The sequence below is a fragment of the Carassius carassius genome, chromosome 30, assembly GCF_963082965.1.
Source record: "Carassius carassius chromosome 30, fCarCar2.1, whole genome shotgun sequence".
Classification (NCBI taxonomy): Eukaryota; Metazoa; Chordata; class Actinopteri; order Cypriniformes; family Cyprinidae; genus Carassius; species Carassius carassius.
The window spans coordinates 17,367,008-17,388,991 of record NC_081784.1 but is presented as its reverse complement, the minus strand read 5'-3'; the positions used below and the strand labels follow the sequence as shown (position 1 = coordinate 17,388,991).

General features: G+C 36.5%; 1 protein-coding gene across 1 annotated transcript; it reads right to left on the bottom strand.

The window, feature by feature from the left end:
* Positions 1–5,836: 5,836 nt before the first annotated feature.
* LOC132110772 (protein FAM204A-like) lies at positions 5,837–21,388 on the bottom strand. Its single transcript, XM_059517705.1, has 7 exons — positions 20,986–21,388; positions 20,691–20,778; positions 20,289–20,322; positions 18,214–18,316; positions 15,570–15,659; positions 6,329–6,438; positions 5,837–5,930 (listed from the first exon to the last, which is right to left on the bottom strand). Exons 1-7 carry the CDS (start codon positions 21,214–21,216, stop codon positions 5,879–5,881), a joined length of 708 nt encoding a protein of 235 aa, XP_059373688.1. The 5' UTR covers positions 21,217–21,388; the 3' UTR covers positions 5,837–5,878.
* Positions 21,389–21,984: the final 596 nt, after the last annotated feature.

Sequence of the window (21,984 nt, the reverse complement as noted above, 5' to 3'; positions counted from 1 at the left end):
ACTGAATCCCCAATGAAAAAGGCTAAAGGTTTCCTTCACCGTACCCGGCTATAAAGACAAATCAAGCTAATGGTAATTACGTCACTTAAGATGATTTGGGCAGATCCCCTGAAGGCTTTTGCGAGCGCTTAGTGTCCATTTGTAAGACAGGGGCATTTCTCTAGTTTGGTCAGTGGTGTCAGAGCCCTGAGGGTGAAGGTGAATCATTCACTGCAGGTGTGTTTACACAGGCAGGGACTGCAGCGGCTGGACCATTGAGCGAATCTATGGCAGCTCTCACAGGGTCACAAGTTCTTGTGGTTAAAATGAATGCAAAAAGCCTTGAAGTAAAATTTCTGCAAAAGGAGGGAGTTTTTTTCCGAACTTAAAATGAAACCTTTTGTCTTATTTCTCTAAATTATGGGTCAACTACTATTTCAAAAGAGACTGAAATGCAGTACTTTTGCTCTAGTTTCACAGATTATCTTGCATTTGTGTGCATTGACTAATTTCCCTAAAAAGAACGGTGTAACATTCATGAAGATTAATTAATAATTAATTCAGATAACACGGAATATGTCGTTATTTTTTAATGATGAGAGAGCATTATGTCTGCGTATTCAGCATATTTGTTTTAGGGATCATTTATTTCATTTAAAGATACCATAATTTTAATTGGAAGTTCATTTCCAGTTTGTTTCAAGAGTTATTTTTAGATGATAATAGAAGCATTTAAAGTGCTTTCAAAGTAAAATACAATTTTCTGTTTCCCATGTTGCCATATTAATAATCAGCCAAAGTACAGCTTAGTTTTAATTATACAGAAATTCCATTTGCACTTTTTTTTTCAGATCAGTGTAACTTGTCTACTTGTCCTCGTTACCAGACCATAAAGTAGATGGTTAACAACAACTTTCAAAAAGAATACCATCTCATTTTTGCAAGCTGCTGTGGGAATGTATCAGTTTAAATACTATTTGAAGTAACAAATGTTCAGAATTTGGCCTCCAATGACATTGTATTTTATTGTATATTAAACAAATGACAAACTGAGATTGAGTTTCTTTAAAGGTCACTGAAAAGACATAGATTTTCACAAGAATATGTATAATTTCAAAATGTATATGTATATGTAGTTATTCACGCAAACTCATATGTCATAAAACACTAAAGTATTTATCTGTACTATCTTTCTGAATATTTCTGCCCTTATCATCCACAATTTGCAGATAATTTCAGAAAATATCCATCTGATGCTTTTGAAATACTAGCGCTACAGTACAATAAACAGTCCAGCTCATTTTCTTGAGGTTCAACCGACTCTATAATGAGCCTATTTTTTTTTCTTCTCCTGACTGATTAAGAATTTTTTGTCTTGACACATATAATTATTTAATGAATGCAGCGACAGAATAAAGGACACGTATTCTGGTTATTATTCTGAGCATCTTGACAAACAAGGCTCGCTGAGTAACCTCCTGGCCTCTCTCAAGAGCGATGATTACACTAATTAAAACTGCAAAACATCTGCGAGGGCCGCGGACACGGCGGAATTAAATGGGTCGTTAAATCAGCGGAGGAAAATATCAACATCCTCACAGACAGCTCCTCTTTTCCTGTCTTACAGTGAAGTGAATGCTAGCAGTGCCTGGTCACACACAAACACAACAAAACGTTTAATTGGTTCGAAGCTACATTTAAAGTAAATCTTGTCCCAAATGGATTGGTGTTAATCACACTGTTCAACACGCTAAACACCGCTTATCTAGGAAATCTGGGCAGCGATTTTGTACTCTAGGTTCATCTTGTATTTCTGTTTACGTGTTCTTTTCCTCAAGTGAGGCAGGTTTCTAGTGAAGAGGGATTGCTACATCCGTATGTCTCCTTCACGACAAAAACCTGGATTTCAATGCACCGCAGCCACGTTCAAGCATCTAATAGGATTGGTGTCAGATTTCATTTTTTTTTATGTTATTCTTTTCCTAAAAATAACCTTTTTTCCCCCTTAAGTGTTTCAACATGTGCATCAGGAGTTTTCCTCCGCGCTTCACAACAAATCAATACGGGTCAAGGTGTAAGACAGGCCTGCAGTTAAAAAACGCTGCACAAGCATCAAAAATGTCCTACGTCAAAAAGCGGATTGTCCTGCTTTAGATGCTACAAACACACAGCTCAAGGCTTTGTGCCATGTTCAGAGAGATTAATAGACTGAGATGCTTTTGATAGGGAGGTGAGCCGCCAAGCCACCCCTCTAAGCGGAAGGATGGTCATGTTCTCAAAGCCAGTCTCTTGAACATTCCCTCATGGTGAAATGGTTTATGTATGCTTCTCAGTTGATGCATGTTCCTTCCGGACTCCTGGAGGACATGGGATTACTGTAAATGATGTACAGGTTATTTTCAAAATGCTGAGGAATGTGGTGCAGGTTTTGCTCACACAAATCATTGCTCGGTTTTTACTGGAACAAATAATTTCATGTGTACTATTTCAATATTTTTGCCATTGGTTTTAAATGACCAGAAGGATTCAAGGTACTCTACCAGGAGAATACTGGACGGCAGCGCTTAATAGAGTCTACTTCATCCCATTGATGTACAACTGTGGTGAACAAAAAACATTTGTTTTAAGTAACCTAAAGAAAATGCTAGATTTAAGAAAAAAAGTTATATCACAGAGTTCACAGTCTGTATTGAATGTCATTTCACAAAAATGTTGTTCTGATACAAAAACATGACTCTTATGAATTGGAAATTTTTGTTGAATCAGAAACACACAGCACACTCAATGTAGCTTGATTACCAAAACTTTTTTTTTCTATGAGCGTACTTTTTAAGTTTTTATTATTATTATTTTATGAATATCTAAAAAAGAAGAAAGTTCCGCTTTGAATTAGTTTGGCAAATCCATCACTGAACTGAATCCAGCAGTTACTGAATCAACATCCGAGTCACTTACAAGTTCAATCACTATTTTCAGTCATATCAATGAATGAATTTAATATTCATACGCACTACTGGTCAAAATATTGTTTTTGAAAGGTCTCCTATGTTCACCAGTGCTGCATCTATTTTATAAAAAATGTGGTAAAAGCAGTAATATTGAGAAATATTATTACAATTTAAAAAAAATTCCCATCTCCCCTGCTGCAACAAAACGTTCACAAATTCTGAAGGGAATTATATAGGGTCACTTATTATATAGTATAACTTGTATTTGCATTAACATTAACAATCACTTACCACTTCTAGACAAAAACTGACGGACAGTGAGTTTTATACCTAATAATTATAAATGTCTCTGGCAAACCTCACACTGTTGGAAACATTCTTCAGGCTGTTGCGCAATGCAACAATAAAAATATTTTGCACAAGCCTTTGCATCGTAAATCTGTGTGACTTTCAGGCCTGGAATTCAGGAATGGTGAAAAGCTGTCATCTTTCAGCAGAGGAGACATTCAGTATTTAGACTTTTGCAAGATGGGTGTAATTAGCACCTCACAGGTGACGACATCTGCCCTCCTTAAACACAAAAAGACTGAGATGACTAATGGTAGACTGATGAGATGGACATGTTCTAAACACATTCAGAGATGTTTGTGATTTGTGGAAGCATGAGTTATTGAAATATGCATAAATCAAGGCAAGTTTCATAAAAATACTGTAAAGCTTTACAGAGCTATCTGATTACAAAATCCCAATTTTAAATAGATAATTAACAGATATAAATGATATGAAATGTTCATATACTGAAGATTAACACTACATCTGAATATGCATACACTATGTTTAGAAAGGTTCGGGGTATTTTATTGCTCACCAATTCATTTAATCAGAAATCAGTAAAACAGAAATATTGTGAATTTATAATACCCTTTTTCTATTGTATTATTTTCTGTGAATGCAACCCTGAATTTTCAGTGTCACGTGATCCTTCAAAAAAGAAAAGAAAAACAAATTGTGGAAATGAAAATGAAGCGATTAAATAAACAACATTTAAAAGAAAACTTTTAACCAAGTGATTTTTTTTTCTTCTTTTTTTTAATCAATTATTGTCAAACAACATTGTTGGGTTCATCATCAAATTCATCAAATCCACTACTTTGTGGTCAATAAATATCTAACAGAACTTAAGAACATTCTTATTTTTATTTATTAAATTTTGTCTATGTATCCAGATCTAGATTCTTCAGAATAAATTCTAAAAGACTTAAAGATTTTTATCAAAAAGAATCATTGGAAACACTGGCCTGTAAACGTCTAAAACTTTGTCTACTCTGGACGTTATCATTTTTCACAACACTGGACGCAACAGAGCAACCATGGCAAATCCATTTGTCTTGTATATCAGAAGTAGCGCCGACACTTGGAAACAGAACTTCAGAAACAGAACGAAGCATCAGTTTACTGTCGGGGATTTGTCATGTTGCATCGCCTCGTGCCGCACCACATCCAGTGTAGAGAGAATCACTGATTATAATGGGTTCTACTGTCTTCTAGATCCTTGCATCCGCTGTAGACACGGTTTAACACAATTTGAGTGATATACTAAAGAAGGCATTTACAATAGAGCGGTGCTTTACTTTCAGTGAGTCTCTTTGGTAACTGGCAGGGTTGAAACCACACTCCTTGCCTTGAGGCAGCACTGACAAGTTTGTGCTACAGTTGTCTGTTGTCAGGGTGTTTATGTCAAAGCCCTAAAATTACAGATGCCACCGCCTCAAGGCCAGCAGAGCATAAATCAAGGGAGTGAGTTTCCACATTCCCGCTAACGACCTCATGAGGGGGAGGAGGTTGGAGGAAAGGATGTTTAAAAAAAGAAGGTGCTAGTCATAAACAATAATCATGCTAAAAAAAATAAAATGAAATAAAATTATTCTAAAATTTTTATCATTATTTATTTACCCGTATCTGTTTTGTGTGTGTGTTTGTTATTTTTAACATAAGGAAAGCCAATAACATATCTTCAGAAAGGTTTGGAAAAATATGGATATGGATTACTTCTATTATGTTTCACGGGTTTTTTTTGTGCATTTTTGGAGCTTGACTGCCCCTGGTGCCAATTCGCTGTCATTTTACGGAAATGAGCAGCATTAACATTTTTTAAAGCTTCTTCTTTCCAAAAAATCCAGGTTTGGGAGAAATTCCAACAACATTTTCTTTTTATGTTTTTGGTCAACTATTTCTTTAAATTAATTATATCAATAGAATAATATCTATACATTCTATACGGAAACAAAGACATTTCAAATTTGGAAAGTGCAGTCAACTGAGTCTTATCTAACAGACATGCTTATAAAAATGTGGACTGTTTATGGGAATCCTCTCGAAGATGCATCTTGTGTTGAGTTCTTTCGCCATTTCATTCTCTTTCTCCCTCGCACAGTCATCTTACACTAGCACCCGACTAAACTCCTCGTTTATGACTGCTCAAACCTCCTTACAGCCTAAAAAATTTCATTTTGCCCAGGCAAATCCTATTGCATATTATCCTGTACATTGCATTAGACCCTTAATCTCTCCTTTCTCTTCTCTCGCTCCATACCTCCGTGGAAGAAAATAAGCGGCTCCTGATTAACCCACTTATGGCAGTAAATAAATGGTATGCACAGCTGTATGCGCCAGATTTAATTATAAGTAAAAAAAAGAAGAAAAAAAAGAAAATACATACAATAATGACCAATCTAACAATAATGGTGTGCTTATGGAATTTATTTAGCTACATTAAAAAATGACCCACAAATCTGAACGATTGACCAAAAAAAAAAACTGATTCAGAAAGAAATAAAATGTTAAATTATAAAAAAAGGACATTTGAATGCAATAATACTGTACTATCAAAAGATTACGTCTATAAACAATTATCAACATGCCAAATCTTTACTCATCAACTGCAGTGAATGTCACATGAATCCCATATTGCTTTTGGTTTCCCATCTTTTCTTTGCTTCAAACCTAAAAAACAAACAAAAAATTTGACTGTGAATGTGACAAATTTGACTCAAAATAATCTGGAATAAAAAAATTAAATAAAAAATGCAATACAGAAATACAGATTTGTTTGGATAAATATGGTTGCATATAATTGCAGGCAATGCAAAAACTGAATTTGGAAAGTATAATCATTGCTCTAAGCTCACAATGGGCATTCAGAGACCCTCTGAAGGGACTGACTGACCAAAAAGATAACCAGCATCCACATACTCAAGCTCTAGCGAATACACACAAGTTAAGACACAGCAGCATGACCAGAAAAGAGGGGACATTTAAAGTGTGAAATGCAGAGTGACTTAATGAAACTGCAGGGTATCAGCACCAGGGACGAAGAGAAGAAGAAAAAAAAGACAACAAACCCCCAAGCGATTTGCTTCCTCCTTTTTCGGGCTGCCCTGGAAGCCTCCGCTTCCTCTTTGGTGCGGGCGAAGTCACGGCAATCGGCGGCTTGTGCGATTTTCACGGCCAGCTATTGAGGAGACAGAGACAAGCTCCATTAGCAAGAGAAAGTCAGTCTGCCTGGCAAACCTCACCAGTCCTGCCAGTGCGTCAAGAAGGTGCTCGTAGAATGCCTCCGGTTCATATCTTCATCACAGCGAGGATGGCAGCACAGATGGACACACAGATGCTCGAGTACAAAAAAAAAATTTTGGTTCATAGATAGAAGTAGGACACCCAACCCTCTGTTTCACCACTCAGCATGGATGTGCATAATTAATGTTATTATCTCACATACTTAATCTGTTCATCTAAAGAGGACCTTTAATTCTGAAAACTGCAGTGCACGTACTTAGGATGGCTAAATGAATGGAGGAGGCGAGAGGCGCATGTCGGCGGTATCAGTGAGGGGAAATGTGTGTGGTGTGGCTAGATTAATTCCAATAGCCAGAGCGACACAGAGGGCTCAGGAAACAAAAGGAGAGTCCGGGCCTCTTGCATCACTCTGGGGATGGGTTTATTATTGGACCGCAAGAAACTCTGATAAACACTTGGACAAATCATCAGAAGCCTTTTTATCCACTGCTTTTCTCTCACCTCCACTGTATTTATTAAGTAATTCTTTAGAACAGTGAAAGAAAACAATCAGAGGGAACTAAAGAGAAAAAAAAAACAAAGTTGGTAATGCGGAAATGTGCCACCATTTGTAGGCTTGACAAAACCTGGAAAGAGCAAGAGAGTGAAAAAAAAATGTTTCTATTTTAATTAAGTGGGATAAACTTTATTAGAAAGACTGAAACTAAAATATCTCCTAATGCATGCTGGGATTAGGCAGGTCAGAGCGAGCAGGAAGGAGAAATTAAACTCTAAAGGCTTTTTATCGCCATATTTCAGGAACCAAGGGTGTAAAATGTTCTAATTTGGGATACATTAAAAGCCATAAAGGTCTTTCAAAAAGATTAATGGTACTTTGCTTGGATTTAAGATAAGGCCTTTAGCAGGCTGAGAGAGCGGGGTTCCGGCTGGGCCCTCGAGGCATTCATCTATACAGGCACTTGGAAGATTTGTAAAAGCGTCTGCATAACCTGAAGCTAACACACTATGACAGTTTTTTTAAATCCTTGCCATTTTTTTTTCTAGGTTTTAAGAGCCATAAATCATGTTTTCTAGCAAGACAGCGCAGAGAGGGAAATTATAATGGGTGATCATTCCCATGTTTAGCGCAGATCCGCTTGCAGATAATTCACACCAGGGTGTTTTGGGAGAGGTGTGTTATAGGTGCTAAAGCTATCGCGAGCAGAAAAGAATGCACAGATCGCAAACAAGCTTTATTTAAAATATATATATATATAATAATGTCATGGGTAAAAAGCAGCATTAAGAGACAACAAAACAGGATTTTTTTTTTGCTGTCAAGGGGTTTAAATCTTCAGATTCATCTGTGTTTTCGACACAAGGATTACCCACATCCACTCCAGATTTAACCAAATTTAGCCCCCGCCACCAAAATAAAGCACCCCTTCGCTCTTTCAGCTGGGACACCACAATTTTCACACACATTACTATATTCAAAACCTTAAAGGTCTTTATTATTATTATTATTTTTTTAAATCAGTCCAGTCTACTATCCACCATTGTCTTTACTGGGGCTCAACATTATTATCAAGCAAGTTACCTAGGAGACAGAATAGATCAAAGAGACAAAAAAAGCTCTCAAATGTCTGATTAATCAAGCCTTGCAAACAGCTTATTTCTTTTAGCCTGCATGCAAGTATGAAAATGAGATTGGGAGCGCAGTACATTGTGGAGATTTGTTCATTCTTATCAGAACAAAGCCGGCGGCAGCTTATTTCATGGATCACTGGCACTGTCATCAGTGTAGTGCAGAGCAGGTGACAGCACTTCTTTCTGTGGCAAGAACAAAATTAGCAAAAAGTCGGCACAAATTAGCCTCTCATATTTTCCGTAATATGACATTATTTTTCATTTACTTTTTTGATCCACTTTTCATGATTTTCCCTCCTTTTTCATCCTTATCCCCCTCCTTTTCCCTCTTGTGACTTAGTGCCAAATCCTTTCACATCAAATGCGGGCACAGAGGAAAAATGCAGGGCGGGAAAAAAATGGAATAAAAATCACAATCCCCCCCAAAACAAAACAAAAGATACAAGTGGGCCGGGGGGTGGGGTGTGTTTGGGGTAACATTCACAACAAAAAGTGCTTGTGCTCTTTGTTCTAGGTAGTCACACAAATCCTTCCCATATCTCGGTAAGAATTACATTCAGTGTATTTACCTTTCTTCTCTCCTCTTTATAGGTATTGTGTGCCATTTACGCCAGTCCTTGGCAAAGCCTTATTCAGTGCTGGGTTTATTAAGCACCATTACATGACATGACCTTTGAAAGGTCTGTGAGGGACTGCTCAGCACTGTAACTACAACGAGGGGCCACTAGGTGGGTGAAATCAACAGTGCTGCAGAACCCAGTTGGTAATGTATAGAAGATCAACGACTGCCATGGCAAATGTTGTAAGTAGATTAAAAAGCAAATTAACATGCAATATAAGCATTTTGCATAAATTGACAATGCTATCTTGTTACCTGATTTCAAAGTGCTGTTCATTCATTATAATTTTGCAATTTTTGAGCCTTTCATAAATATATGAAAACGGTTGCAAACTATATGACGATAGTGGCTTGCAAACTCAGAGCAGACAAAGCTTTGAAATAAATAATATTTTTAATGATCATATCTTTAAAAAATAGCTTTGAAATAAATAAATAAATATGCTATGTGAAAAAAAAAAATCTAGTGATTCCCTTGCAGCTTTAGGTTTTAAATTAAATCTGGAGCTTGCATTTGTAACCCATAGCTGTCTCACTCACACCCACATACCGAAAAAGCAAGGGTTGCAAACAATTAAAACTCAGCATCTACATTTCTATACTAGCTTATACAATAGTTGCACATAACATTCACTTTGTAAAATAAGTGAAACACAAACACTTAACGCCAATATAACATGGGCATAGTCGACTTATGTAAGACTGGAATAAGTATCCAGTTAAGGTTGTTTATGGGTAGTTTGTACTTACAATTCTTAATAAATGCTACTAGCTCATTTTTTAATTTCCCTCTTCAAAATGTATAAGATGTGGACATGACCAGTTTAATTAAAGTTAGGTTGAACTGATTTTTCAACCAGATTTGAATTGTTACACTATCTTTATATAAGTAAATTAACAATGTGCATTATTTCTCTGTGTTACCTGTACCAAGATACACCTGTTTATTTGACAGCATGAAGACATAAAATGCATAATCTAGTGGACAGATGATCGTACTTTCACATTTTTGTATCCCAGATAGTCTGATCGAGCCCATTGCATTTGTGGGTGCTGAAATTGACCTTTTTTCACCACAGTGCTTTTTCTCCGTTTTTTCTTTTTGTGTAGCGCCAATTTAACAATAAATGAACACATAAATACAATTCCACTTACATGAGAATATTGCATAATTATATAATTTCTCCAGTGCATAGTGAACACTTTTTCATTTTTGAGAACTAATCTTCTCACAATCATTTACATTAACATTACCAATAAATCAATAAAATCATCATTTTATTTTACCATGCCAAATGGGTTCATCTTAAATGGCTTGTAATAATCACAGCTTGCATCAAAACAATGCCAAGGGAAATGGCAAGAAAACCACTGAATTGCCTGAATGAAAAGAAACAGGCCACGCTCCTGGGACAATACCCTGTGTCATCTACACTAAAGCGGAGGAGACCAAATCCTCTCAACAAAAGTGACATATTGAGAGTCCTACACTTGATATCCTTGTATACAGTGAAAGATCCAGTTAACATAGCTTATCAGTCTCAAGGGGGTGGTGGGGGAAATAAGACAAGGAGTTCCTGTAATCTTGCCACCAACTTGACAAACAGCATTACAAGACATACAGAGAAGCAGCCTCTCTGAGGGGGATCTAGCTGGAAAAGCTCTCGGTATAATGCGCTTCTCTATGTTTCAGCCTCAATAATCTGATTCCAGATACATAAGACTGTCATCTTCAGGGAACAAGGGAGTGGAAAAAAGTCTGAAAGTTCGCTGGCTTTGTGCGCATTTCATTATCTTCCCTCTTCTGAGCAGGCAAGGCTTATTAGCAAGCTTTGAACTCACACTTGCAATAATGTGCCATCAACAGTTTTATAAGCTAATTAGAAAAACAGTTTAATTAATGACTGACTGGCAATAAAATGGCAATCAGAAAAAAAAAGGAAACAAGGGTGCTAAGCTTCCACTACCACCAATTAAGGGCTAATTACAAACAAATTATATATGTGTTTTGCTGTGGGCTTTAATTCAGAAAAAATGGCTTTAATTAAACGAGAAAACATGCTAATTAATTAAACAGCAAAAAAAAAAAAAAAAAAAATCTACATTGAAAGTATGCTTTGTCTATCAAGTAATTAATGAAATAGAATAATCCAAATGAGATTCCCCAGCATTTGATAAAAGCTTAGAACCCATTTCAAAATGAATGGGCAAAACATTTAATGTGAGTCATCTACAGATATAATAAAAGTTCATTCTGTGATAAATTGCTAATGCTGAAAGAAAATGGAACAAAAAGGAGAGTTTCTGCTTAGCAGTTTTCTTGTTGCCAGAGGGGCCCGCACAGGATGAAGAGTGTTTCTGTACAGATTGGGATTTATCGATGGCTAAAATACCTAAAATAGAGCTATCAAAATCTGAAAAAAGTAGTTACAGTGTAATAAAAATAAATAAATAGACAAACATTATATTTAATCCAATAAGCCTTAGCAAGCCTGTACAAAAGCACACTAACTTCTTTCTCAAAATCTGTCAAACCAGTGCATTTTAATTGGATTGGTCTCTACCAATGAGTTTGATCTAGCTGCAATAATGGCACTTCAAACAGTATGACACTCTGTAAAATACACACAAAGGCAAACTTTCAGAGAACCTTGTCATTAGAGACCTGTTCGTAGTTACTGACACATGCTGTACTTCAAAAGCATATTAGAACAAAACCCCAGCTGATTGGTCAGAGATGAAGGCTAATAAAGGAAATGGCAAAGCAACACATTTAATAGGTGTACTAACGGCAATTCTAATGCATAATCTTGGCTGTGACGCAAAGAACATTTAAGTCACACACTGAAAGGAATATATGTGCATATGTTAATGAACTCCCGCTCACTCACTCGACTTTTTTGTTCCCTCCAACAACTCCTTAGACTGTGTCTCCATCTTTGAATCATTTTCATATTGTCTGACTCCTGGAGAACTTGAAATGGACGCAGTACCCCCCACTGCTCAAGGCGGAGAAGTCTGCGTTTTGAAGTGGTAATGCGGAGCTAATATTTGTGATCAGGGCAGAGAAAAACTGTAGGAAATAATAAAGTGTGACAGTCCTTTGTTTAGTCTTGTTCAGTTCGTCTTTCCCACAGAGACTTAGACTGAAGCTCTGTTATTAAATGTGCTTAGAAATAAACATATATATATATATATATATATATATATATATATATATATATATATATATATATATATATACATATCTCAGTGTACTTCATATTTTCATAAAGGCAAAATGTTCCTAGCATTTAGATTTAAGCTTGCTTAGGCACTTTGAACTGGCACCTGTATCTTTTCTTTTGGTTAGAGGGTATGCAGGGAATTTGATAATGCTGTATTTAATTCTGATCAATTAAAAGGCTTTTACCTTCCAAAAGAAGAGTTAAACCTTCTACAGAATATTTGAATATTCTTTTATGAAAGGGAAATCTCAAAAGAACCTTTACTATCCACATTTGTGTTTAAACACCCGGACAAAGATGAAAGCCCACATAATCACACTCTTTTTAGGATAACTTGAAAGAAGGTTTTAACAAATTTGCTTTAATTTGCAGATTAAAGGAAACAGGGAAAATATTATATGATTAAAAAGCCACACAAGGAAGCAACCGATAATTCCTCTACATTTTAAATGTTTCCAAACAGGAGATTTTTATATATAAAGCATAGAGTTGAGAGCAAAAGAAAAAAGATTTATTCCAGAGGATAAATTGGTTATGACCAATTCAATCCTTCAAGCATAGGCATTTTTTATAAAGATCATTCTCGAGGACAAAAACAAGGGCTCAAATAATATCACAAGACCTTTAGTATATCACGGTCTCATTTTGAACACTTTAATTTAACGATGTATTTGCATGTAAACATATTGCATGCTATTTCATATATCAGTAGACACAAATATTATTAGAAGCTTGAAATTGAGGCTTGCCACAGTTGGGATTACTGACTGTTTGGTTGTTCAACCGCATTATCTGCAGGAACATTTATCCTGGGCAGAGTGTTCTGTGGCCGCACAGAGTACCGTGATAATGAATACTAGTCGGATTAGAAATTAGGGCATAAAATGCTTCACTAATATCCAAATCGCCCCCAAGGACCCTTGAAATGGGGCAACATATTTCTCAGTTTGTGTTATATACACAGGACATGTTGCATGATAGAAGGTTAGTTGTGTTGTGATTCAATATAAGCACAAAGAAGAGCAGTGGCCTAATGATTGACACATTGAGCTCTGGTGCTCATATAGGTTATTCTAGTTCAGATCTCGCTCGCAACACTTTCAGATTCAATTCCTCCCTTTCTCTTTCCATCATTTCCTGTCCTTTCACTACTCTCTTCTAAACAAAAGTGGTGAAAGATTAATTATTGCTGCTGTTACCAATTAAAAGCTGGTGTTTTTACAGAAATTTTATCACACAAATGCAGCCTTGGCAAGCGTAAAAAACTTACCAACCCCAAACTTTTACATATTAGTATATAGCTAGCTACAGTGGCACTTACACTCAGCCATAATGTATGGCTAACATAACAAATGGTGCAACTCAATGTACCTAAACCTGAAACTCTTCAAATTTCATAAATGATCTTCCATATGTGCAACCTGTTAGAAAGCTGTCACTGCACAGCTTAGAATGATGTTACCCTGAACTTTGGATAAATAGTGGAAATTTTTCATACCCACATCTCCATGAGAGACACTACATCAATAGAGCATGAGGGACTATGTCCAGCAGATGACAAATGCACATTACCTGGCGAAAACTGTAATATACAGTTTTTAGTGGAGAACAAATACAGCAGCTAACAGTGGCATTACTGCACAGCGACTGCCAGTGTTCTGTCAAAGGCAGACTTCAGCTGTCTGGCTGAGCAAGAGACTCAAGACTGCTAAGTCTGCTGAAATCCACTGATGCTGTAAGAAGCTTTCTGTGACAACATGGTCCTGGTAAGTCAATCAAAGACAGAAGCCATGCAGTTTGTAATTGTGTTTTTACCTGGAAGCCATGGCAAACTAATAACATAGCCTGCTAGAATTACTATAGCAGTGTTATTTGATAAAAGGGACTGCCCTTAAACGTTTCAGTGCTGTTATTTGCAAGCATTTAGACAGCATCTCTGAAATTCTTTACCTGCTTTTGAAGTCTAGATAAACTCTCTGTGAAGGAATGCTTAAATCTGCCATTCTGAACCAAACAAAAGAACAAAAGCGAGGGCTGATGTAGACGTGTGGCATCACAATGAAGCCCATGTAATGATGAAATGTTTCCGAGAATGGTTTCCAAAGAAACAGTTATGTTTCCATCTACCTGGGAAAAAAAAAGATAAAACCACAAAGATACTCCAGAGATAAGTGTAAGTGGCATCTGTATGGATTACTGCGTAAAGACTCTCAAAAGAAAATTGCTGTTGTTGGCATTACCAAGCAATTTAATGCTTGTTAGGAGCATGATTATCACCTTGCTTTGAACTGATTCAGATCAACAATCAACAGCATCACAATATGATTTCATTAGTGTGGAGTAAATGGTGTAATTTTCACATTTACACCAAGAGAAACAGAAGCTGTAATTGATTACGTAGGAAACTCATATTTGAGGTTAACACGATTAACGCTGCTCCTCCCAATTAGATGGATGGGAGAGCTTTATCGAAGCATGACCTTTTATCACAAATAAAACTACAAAATTAATCTTAATAGAAAATTAATTATTGCAGAAACTGAAAACACATTTAAAAACAGGAATAGCTTCGGCTGCAGTATGGCAAAAAAACGTCACAGAAAATTATCACAAAAAAGGACTTAAGAATGAGTCCTACAAACCATTTAGTTAACCTAGATATAAAGTTAATAACAAAGATTTATTTGGACTTTTTGCAATGTATCATAATGAAATTGCAACATGAAATAAAGCTTGTTTACTGTGTGTGTGCAGACTGAGACCTGTTATAAAAACCCCAACAACACAATACAATAAAAAAGAAGAGTATTTGCACAATTGTTCTATTGTCAGACCACTTTTGTAGTAAAAAACACACAGTTTGGGACAAAGTGATGATATATGCATGATATTTGCAAAAAACATAAAAAAAATCATGTTTTCTTTAAAAATGCTTCAACTTCATCTAATGTATATGCAAGTGGAAGCACGCACCCACACCTTTTCTGTACTAAACTGTTTAAGGTTGACAGTGAACATCAATTCCATGCAGTAATACTGAAATCAAAGCTTAGGCCGGAATTTAGTCGAATGCATTTCAGATTCCATTGAATCAAAGTTGTGAGGCTTAAAAATATTGCCCGCTATGATTGCCCCAACTTCAGAAAAGTTGAATGTCTTTTTAACTGCAATTACAGCTGTGCGAATGTTAAATTTTCTGCCAAATTAGCTTCGAAGCGCTTGATCCTATGTCCATTCCTAAAATGTGTCTTTTTAAAACTGCAGGCACTGTATTTAGGTATAAGCTCACTTCAAAGGTGTAAAACTGGCACCTTGAAAATGTTTTAGCGCTCGAGTTGAAAGCATTGTAGCCTTCATTAAAAGGCAGAACCGAAAGTTCTACAGACACTGTCTTACTTCAAACTGGGGGAGGGCTTTCCATTAACTTTAGTGTAAAAGGGTTGCAAGACTTTCTGCCCAAGTCGAATGATGTGTATGTGTGTGTGTGTGTGTTTGTAGCCTGTGTCTTTGCAGGCAAAATGGCCACAGACCCATTAGCTCAATTTGTCACAGTTGAAGCGCCCCCCGAGATGGCTTATCAGGGCAACATACCTCTCGAGTAGCAAGTCTGTCACTCAGTTCTTCCGCCTTCCCACAGTCCCCTTCAGCAATGGCACTCTCTATGCTCTTTTCCAGGCCTGACTGAAGATGAGAAGGAGGGAAATAAAATGAAGTGATTTTCCAAAAAAAAAAAAATCAAAGAGTAACTTAAAAACTCCCCCAGGCATTTATTTTTAAAATGATTGCCATTACAACAAATATGTAGATTTCCTCTCATAAATGAAAATCGTTGGTTGATTAAATATTAGGCAAAAAATCTGTCTAGCCACAGGAGGTTACCAAACATAAATGTTGGTCTTTAATTAGATATTTCCATCAAAGCAGCAGGACTGGTGGAGCAGAGCTCTCTGTCTGCTACTATGGATCTCCATTAGACAAAGACACAACATTCTCATTTTCTACACATTTCAACAATTCTAGATGTGTTTGTTGCTCTTATGGGCAAAAAAAAAAAAAAGTTGTGAAAACCCAACAATACATGTATGAACATTCTGATGTAATTTATTCCTGAGCTAATGTATATTCCATATTCTGATTTCAGGAATGGCCATATAATATTCATTCTGCTTAGGTAAACATTTCAGAGGGACTGTTTCAATCAGCCTCGCTCACAACTCTATTAAATTGTATTTTCACAGCATATGCTCAGCCCTTTAATAGTGTTTAATCCAAAATAGATATAGCCTTTGAAAGTGAGGGGAAATGGGGCAGCAGAGCTGTCTAATTTAACAGGACAACTGGATAGATATATAATCAAAACAATATTTTAACTCAATAACCAAATATTTTAACTTGCTAATGCAAAATTTGAACTCAGCACTACACGATATGGACAATTGAATTAGCAGTGTTTTCCTGCTTAAAGCAATTTACATTTGCCAACATTCTGCTTACATGACAAATTAAAAAATAGCGGCAAAAACTGTTTTAATTAATGCTGCAGAATAAGTATTACGCATCAGTGCAAATTTGTCTTGAATTTACAAATCAATTAGTTCTGTTTACAAAGCTTTTCACTAAAAGAGACTTATTTACAGAAAATGTAATCAGGAAATTCCTGCATGACGAAATTCAATTATAAATATGTGCCAATGTACAAAGTCAGCTTTCTTGAAATCATTCCTCGTTCTCTTACATATTCTGCTCTCATCTCACAAAGTACAGGTCAAAATCATATACTGCAAAAAAAGATGTATTGCTTTAAATGAAACTGAGCTGAACGATATCCAAGCAAACCTGTGCAGACACCACAGACAAACATCCATTGCTGCTAACAGCTACAGTGACATAAAATATGGTGATTTAAATGTGTGTTTGCAAATATTTTTTTATACAGACAAAGGAAGTAAATTACTTCCATTACAAAAAGGCATAATGGTGATTCATCCACTAAGGGCACTTTCCCCTGTTGTTAATTTAAAGAAAACAATATATTATAATAAAATGCATTATAGTAGCTTTTTAATGGTGTAATGGCTCTTAAATGTTGCAATCTAGCTTGCACTTTAAAAATAAAATAAATCATGTTTTCAGTTCATATGTTTGAATATCAGAAGCAGGTTCAGAAGCAGCAACAAGAGCGCATTATTGTAACGAGAAAGCACATTAAATAATGTATGAGCATGAATCTATCCACTCGCACGCAGATTTCCTTTGCTCTGTTAACTAAACCAGATGTGCGTGCTCAGATAATAGACTGTATAAGGCTCAGATACACGCTGCCTTATAACGCTGCTTGCATCCTGATTGGTTCAGATAACATACTGCGGGAGGTCGGGGCCGCAGAAAATCATACTATAAAGCGATTTAGAAATCGCACACTCAAATCGCGATTTTATTTCGATTTCGATTAATCGCACAGCCCTAGTTTGGAGAAGTTTCAATTTTCAAGATTTCAAGTCGTCTCAAGTGCCACTAACAAAACAATCACACATTAACATTAATTTAAGCATTTGTCTGTAATTATATGCGATATGGAAGTGCTATGAAACAAACAAAGATTCTACTGCAACATTTTTAAGAAAATGTGAAACTCAAAGAAGCTGATATAATCCAACTTCACTGTGCTGGGTTTAAGAGTGGGTAATACTAAAAAATGGTCCATTTACAGAGGACAAATAAAGGTATATGCTGTTTTTTTATTATTGTTTATGTTGCTCTACAACATGTGATGGACTTTCAGCATCAGAGTGGGAAAAATCTTCATGTCATATTTGTTACAGAAGCTGTCCAGTGTATTTGATTTGCAAGCATTCCCCTCCCTATCACTGAATTACAGCATTACAGAGAGCTCTTGACTCCATTGTGCTGTGGCTTTCAATGGCAAAATCCACCTCATATAAGAAATATTAAACACCAACCAGAACAGACAGTGCAGCTACATCCTTATGTCAAGATTAAGGTAATCTCATCATTAAATATAATATGATCTATTCTGTTATGCTCAGTGTCATGCAGAAGAAAAGACGCCTCCTCGCTCTGTCTTTCACATTTGATAGAGAAAACAATTACGAGTCACACATACAGTAGGCACAGAACAGAGAGAGGCAGTGGGATAAAAATTCTTTGAGCATCTGAGTGGAATTAGGACACCCACAGAGTGGAAGAGGAAGATGGCGGAGGAAATCATTGTTACCATGAGAGGAGGTCTGCTACAAGGAGGCGGCTTGAGTCTATCATTGATGCCAAAATACTGCGTGAGCTCCTTCCAGTGCTCCTCCCGTTTCTCTTCAGGCTCCCTGGGCAAAGACACAGAATGACAAGTCTTTCTTTTTTATTTTTATTATTATTCACTCCAGGACTAGCATGTATACTTTGTGAGATTCAATTATTTCTGCACACATCCCATTTTGCTATAACTGGTGGAATACAGAGCCATTGGGAATATATGTGTGTTCAGTGAAAAAGGCAGGAGGTTTCAAATATGAAGAATGTTGTAATAGAATTTGTTCCCCTCCTTTTCCCTCAAGGTTGAAATGACCTGAACAGATTAAAAAAAAAAACATGAAGCCTCATGCAACTGCTGATTCTGTAAAAAAAAAAAAAAAAAAAAAACATACACGGTTCCAAATACAAAAACTTGTGCTTTGTTGCTTGGAGATGCATGACATATGAAAACAATATGTGCTCTAAAATCGGCTCAAAATACCAAACATGTTTGATATTCTCCGACTGGATAGAATCAAAGTCTTACGATACAAAACAGAGTCTGTGCCCATCATACACTACATTTTCATCTTAATCTGTCGATTCAAATCTGTAGATTGTAGGGCTGCTCCGATCACGATCGGCCGATCGTTATGCGCATCTCGTCAGTAAAGCTGGTTCTCTAATCAGCGGTAAATTCCATCAGGTGCGTGATTTAAAATTAGAGCAGCTGTTACTACACAGAGCTGTTGTTAACTGAGAAGATGCGCAAATAAACGCTGAAAATGAACGTGGATTTGCACATCTTCTCAGTTAACAATGACTGCGTTTACATGCAGCCAATAACCCATTCAAAACCGGCATATTAGCAATAACCCGGTCGCGCACGGCCATGTAAACACAGGCAAAAACCTGGATATGCTCCTATCCCGGTTTTTAAAAACCGGGATATTATACCTGGGGTACCCCTTTTCTAACCCGAATATTTGGTCTTGTAAACGCATTCCTGCATATCCCCATCAAAATGTGTGTTCTGCGCATGTTCTATTCGCAAGGAATCTTGGTCTTTTGAGTAGAGACGGCGCATAAAAAAACCCAGCGTGCAGTATAGAGGCACAGTAGTGTCAAGTGCTGCTGGTGGATCAGTACCAGCGCCAAAGCGCAAACAAAGACTATCGCTATCTGCCCCAAACTATTCATTATCCGCCTGCTGCTGCTGTTGTTGTTGTTGTCTTTGGATACAGGAAGAAGAATCGGAAATGACGCATATTGCGTCTTGTTGTCCGTACGTCCAGACGCTAACTGTGCGTCGCCGTTTACATCGGGATTGGTAACTCTCTCTGCTCACGCATGTAAACGGGTTATCCCGAATGTTTCAGAAACCCGAATAGTGACCTTAACCCGACCATAACCCGAATTTTAACTGCATGTAAACGTAGTCAATGGCTCTGTGTAGTAACAGCTGCTCTATGTGAAATCACACACCTGAGGGAATTTTCAGCTGATTAGAAAACCGGCTTTACTGACGAGATGCGCATTAACGATCGGCCGATCGTGATCGGAGCAGCCCTAGTAGATTGTAGCAAAAATCTGTGCAAAAGTTGTGTAGCATATTCCAGCCTACCTTTGCATTTTTTGTTGTTGGTGGGTTTTTTTGGTTTTGGAATGTATGATTGCGAATTTAAGTCGTATCACATCGAGTTTACTTTAGATAAGAGGAAATGCAATATTTCTGCCATCAATGAACAAATATATTAGGTATTTCAGAAGTATATTTAAATTTAAAATCATCATATAAACTTGGATTAAAATGGGAGGAGAGTTCACTGCCCTAATATTAATGAGTTATTCAGTATATATTAACCTCACCACCAGAAAAAACTAATTTAAAAACTGCGTACGGTCTAAGAACATGTGTTTCAGCCTCAAGCTGTTTACAATACACAACATCTCTCATAGTCTGTTTCATGATCATCTGAATAATATACTGATGTTTTGATGGAATGATCTATTCTGGAAATCATCATCAATTGTCTTGGAGCAAACCATAACTGTCCATCATACCTTTCCTGCTCAGTATCACAATTCTGTGTCCTGCCTGTTTGAGGTGTAAAAAACAAAATATGTTAATACATTGCGTATAAAAAAAGTTATGTACAAGCATTATGGCAAATGAGAAAGTGTGAAATTGTGTAATTCATCTCCTCAAACAATGATGCCCATGGATTAAATTAGTTCTAGTGTAGTAAATCCTACTGGACACCCATGTTTAACCCCAACAACCAAACTAATTGCCTGGCATTGTGACTGCAAGAGAAATTCCTTTCAAAACACAAATCAACTAAGCTGTACTAATTGTTATGAATGCATTGAAATGAATAAATAGGATATTGTTAACATCAGTAGAAACAATATAGAAGAAGAGCATGGGTAGGTAATGAGAAAAAAAAAACGTTTTATAATGACCTTTCTTGTGGCGCCTTTTCCTTTTCCGCTTTGTTTGTGGTTCCTTCATTCTCTGATCATCTTTTGCTTTCTGGAGCTCTTTGAACTTCTGCAACAATAACAAAAAAAAAAAGTTTATTTTTTTTATGCATACTGACATAATGATATTAAAATAAATTCTGAATGACCCAACAGCAACTTGTTTTGTTTATACTGTAGAGAGATTAACTGTTTACTGCCCAATTAATGTTAGATCAATAATACATCATTTGATCACTGCAAGATCTGCACTCCTAACTACAGCAGATCCACGTACTTGCCACTTATCCAAGGAAACTCCAGGAAGACAATCATTCCCAAAAGCATCATTGTGCAGACCAGCGTTTGTGTTGTTACATTGAACCTGTTCACAAGCTGAATGAGGCTCTGTGTCTGACTGACGTGAGAGCTGCTCGCCTTGTCTGTCTTCTGCTGCTTCCCCTTCATCAGCATCATCCGAGCTCAGGTCAGCCTCAGTGAGACCCGGCGGCAAGAGTCCACTGTACATCTTACATTTGGCAAATCATCCAAAACTTGAATATTGTTGACGTCCGCATTATCCTCTGCCAAGAAAAAAAAACGGCGCTGATTATGTTTAAAGAAAAAAATATTATTAAACGCTATAGATGACTGATTTAACAATATCATAATATATCAAAGTACTACACCAACAACAGCATAACGCTTACCTTTGCATTCTGTATTTCCGCATTTTGAACATAGAGCTTCATTATTGGATCGGCGGAGGAGCAACAGCTGTAAGAGAAACGCTGATTGGTCACTTGGATCTACTATGAAACGTGATCCTCCACTTTACAGAATAGTGGCGGCCGCTGTTCTGCGTAATGAAAAATAGTTCACGGCTAATATTTCAGTTAATTTCGACCATTTGTCCAGCTCTGTATATTAATAAAAAGAACAATAAGAAAAATACTCAAACGGAATTATTATTATTATTATTATTATTATTATTATTACTACTACTACTAGATAAATTATTTTAAATCTAATCTAAATAGACAAATGGTGGGTGGAAAAATGTTTAACTACGGTCTTTTACAAATTATAATTTGAAAATCAATTAAATATGAAGATTATATATTATATGAAGTAGCCTACTGGTCTATGTTTAACATTTATTCCTCTAAAACGATTGGTTTGTTATTTCTGGTGATAAATTTGTTACAAACAACCAAAACTAACTGTATGCCTACTATAGGTCTACAATTAATGCAGTAGCACCGCATTTTAAGGTAGGAATGAGTAAACATATTCA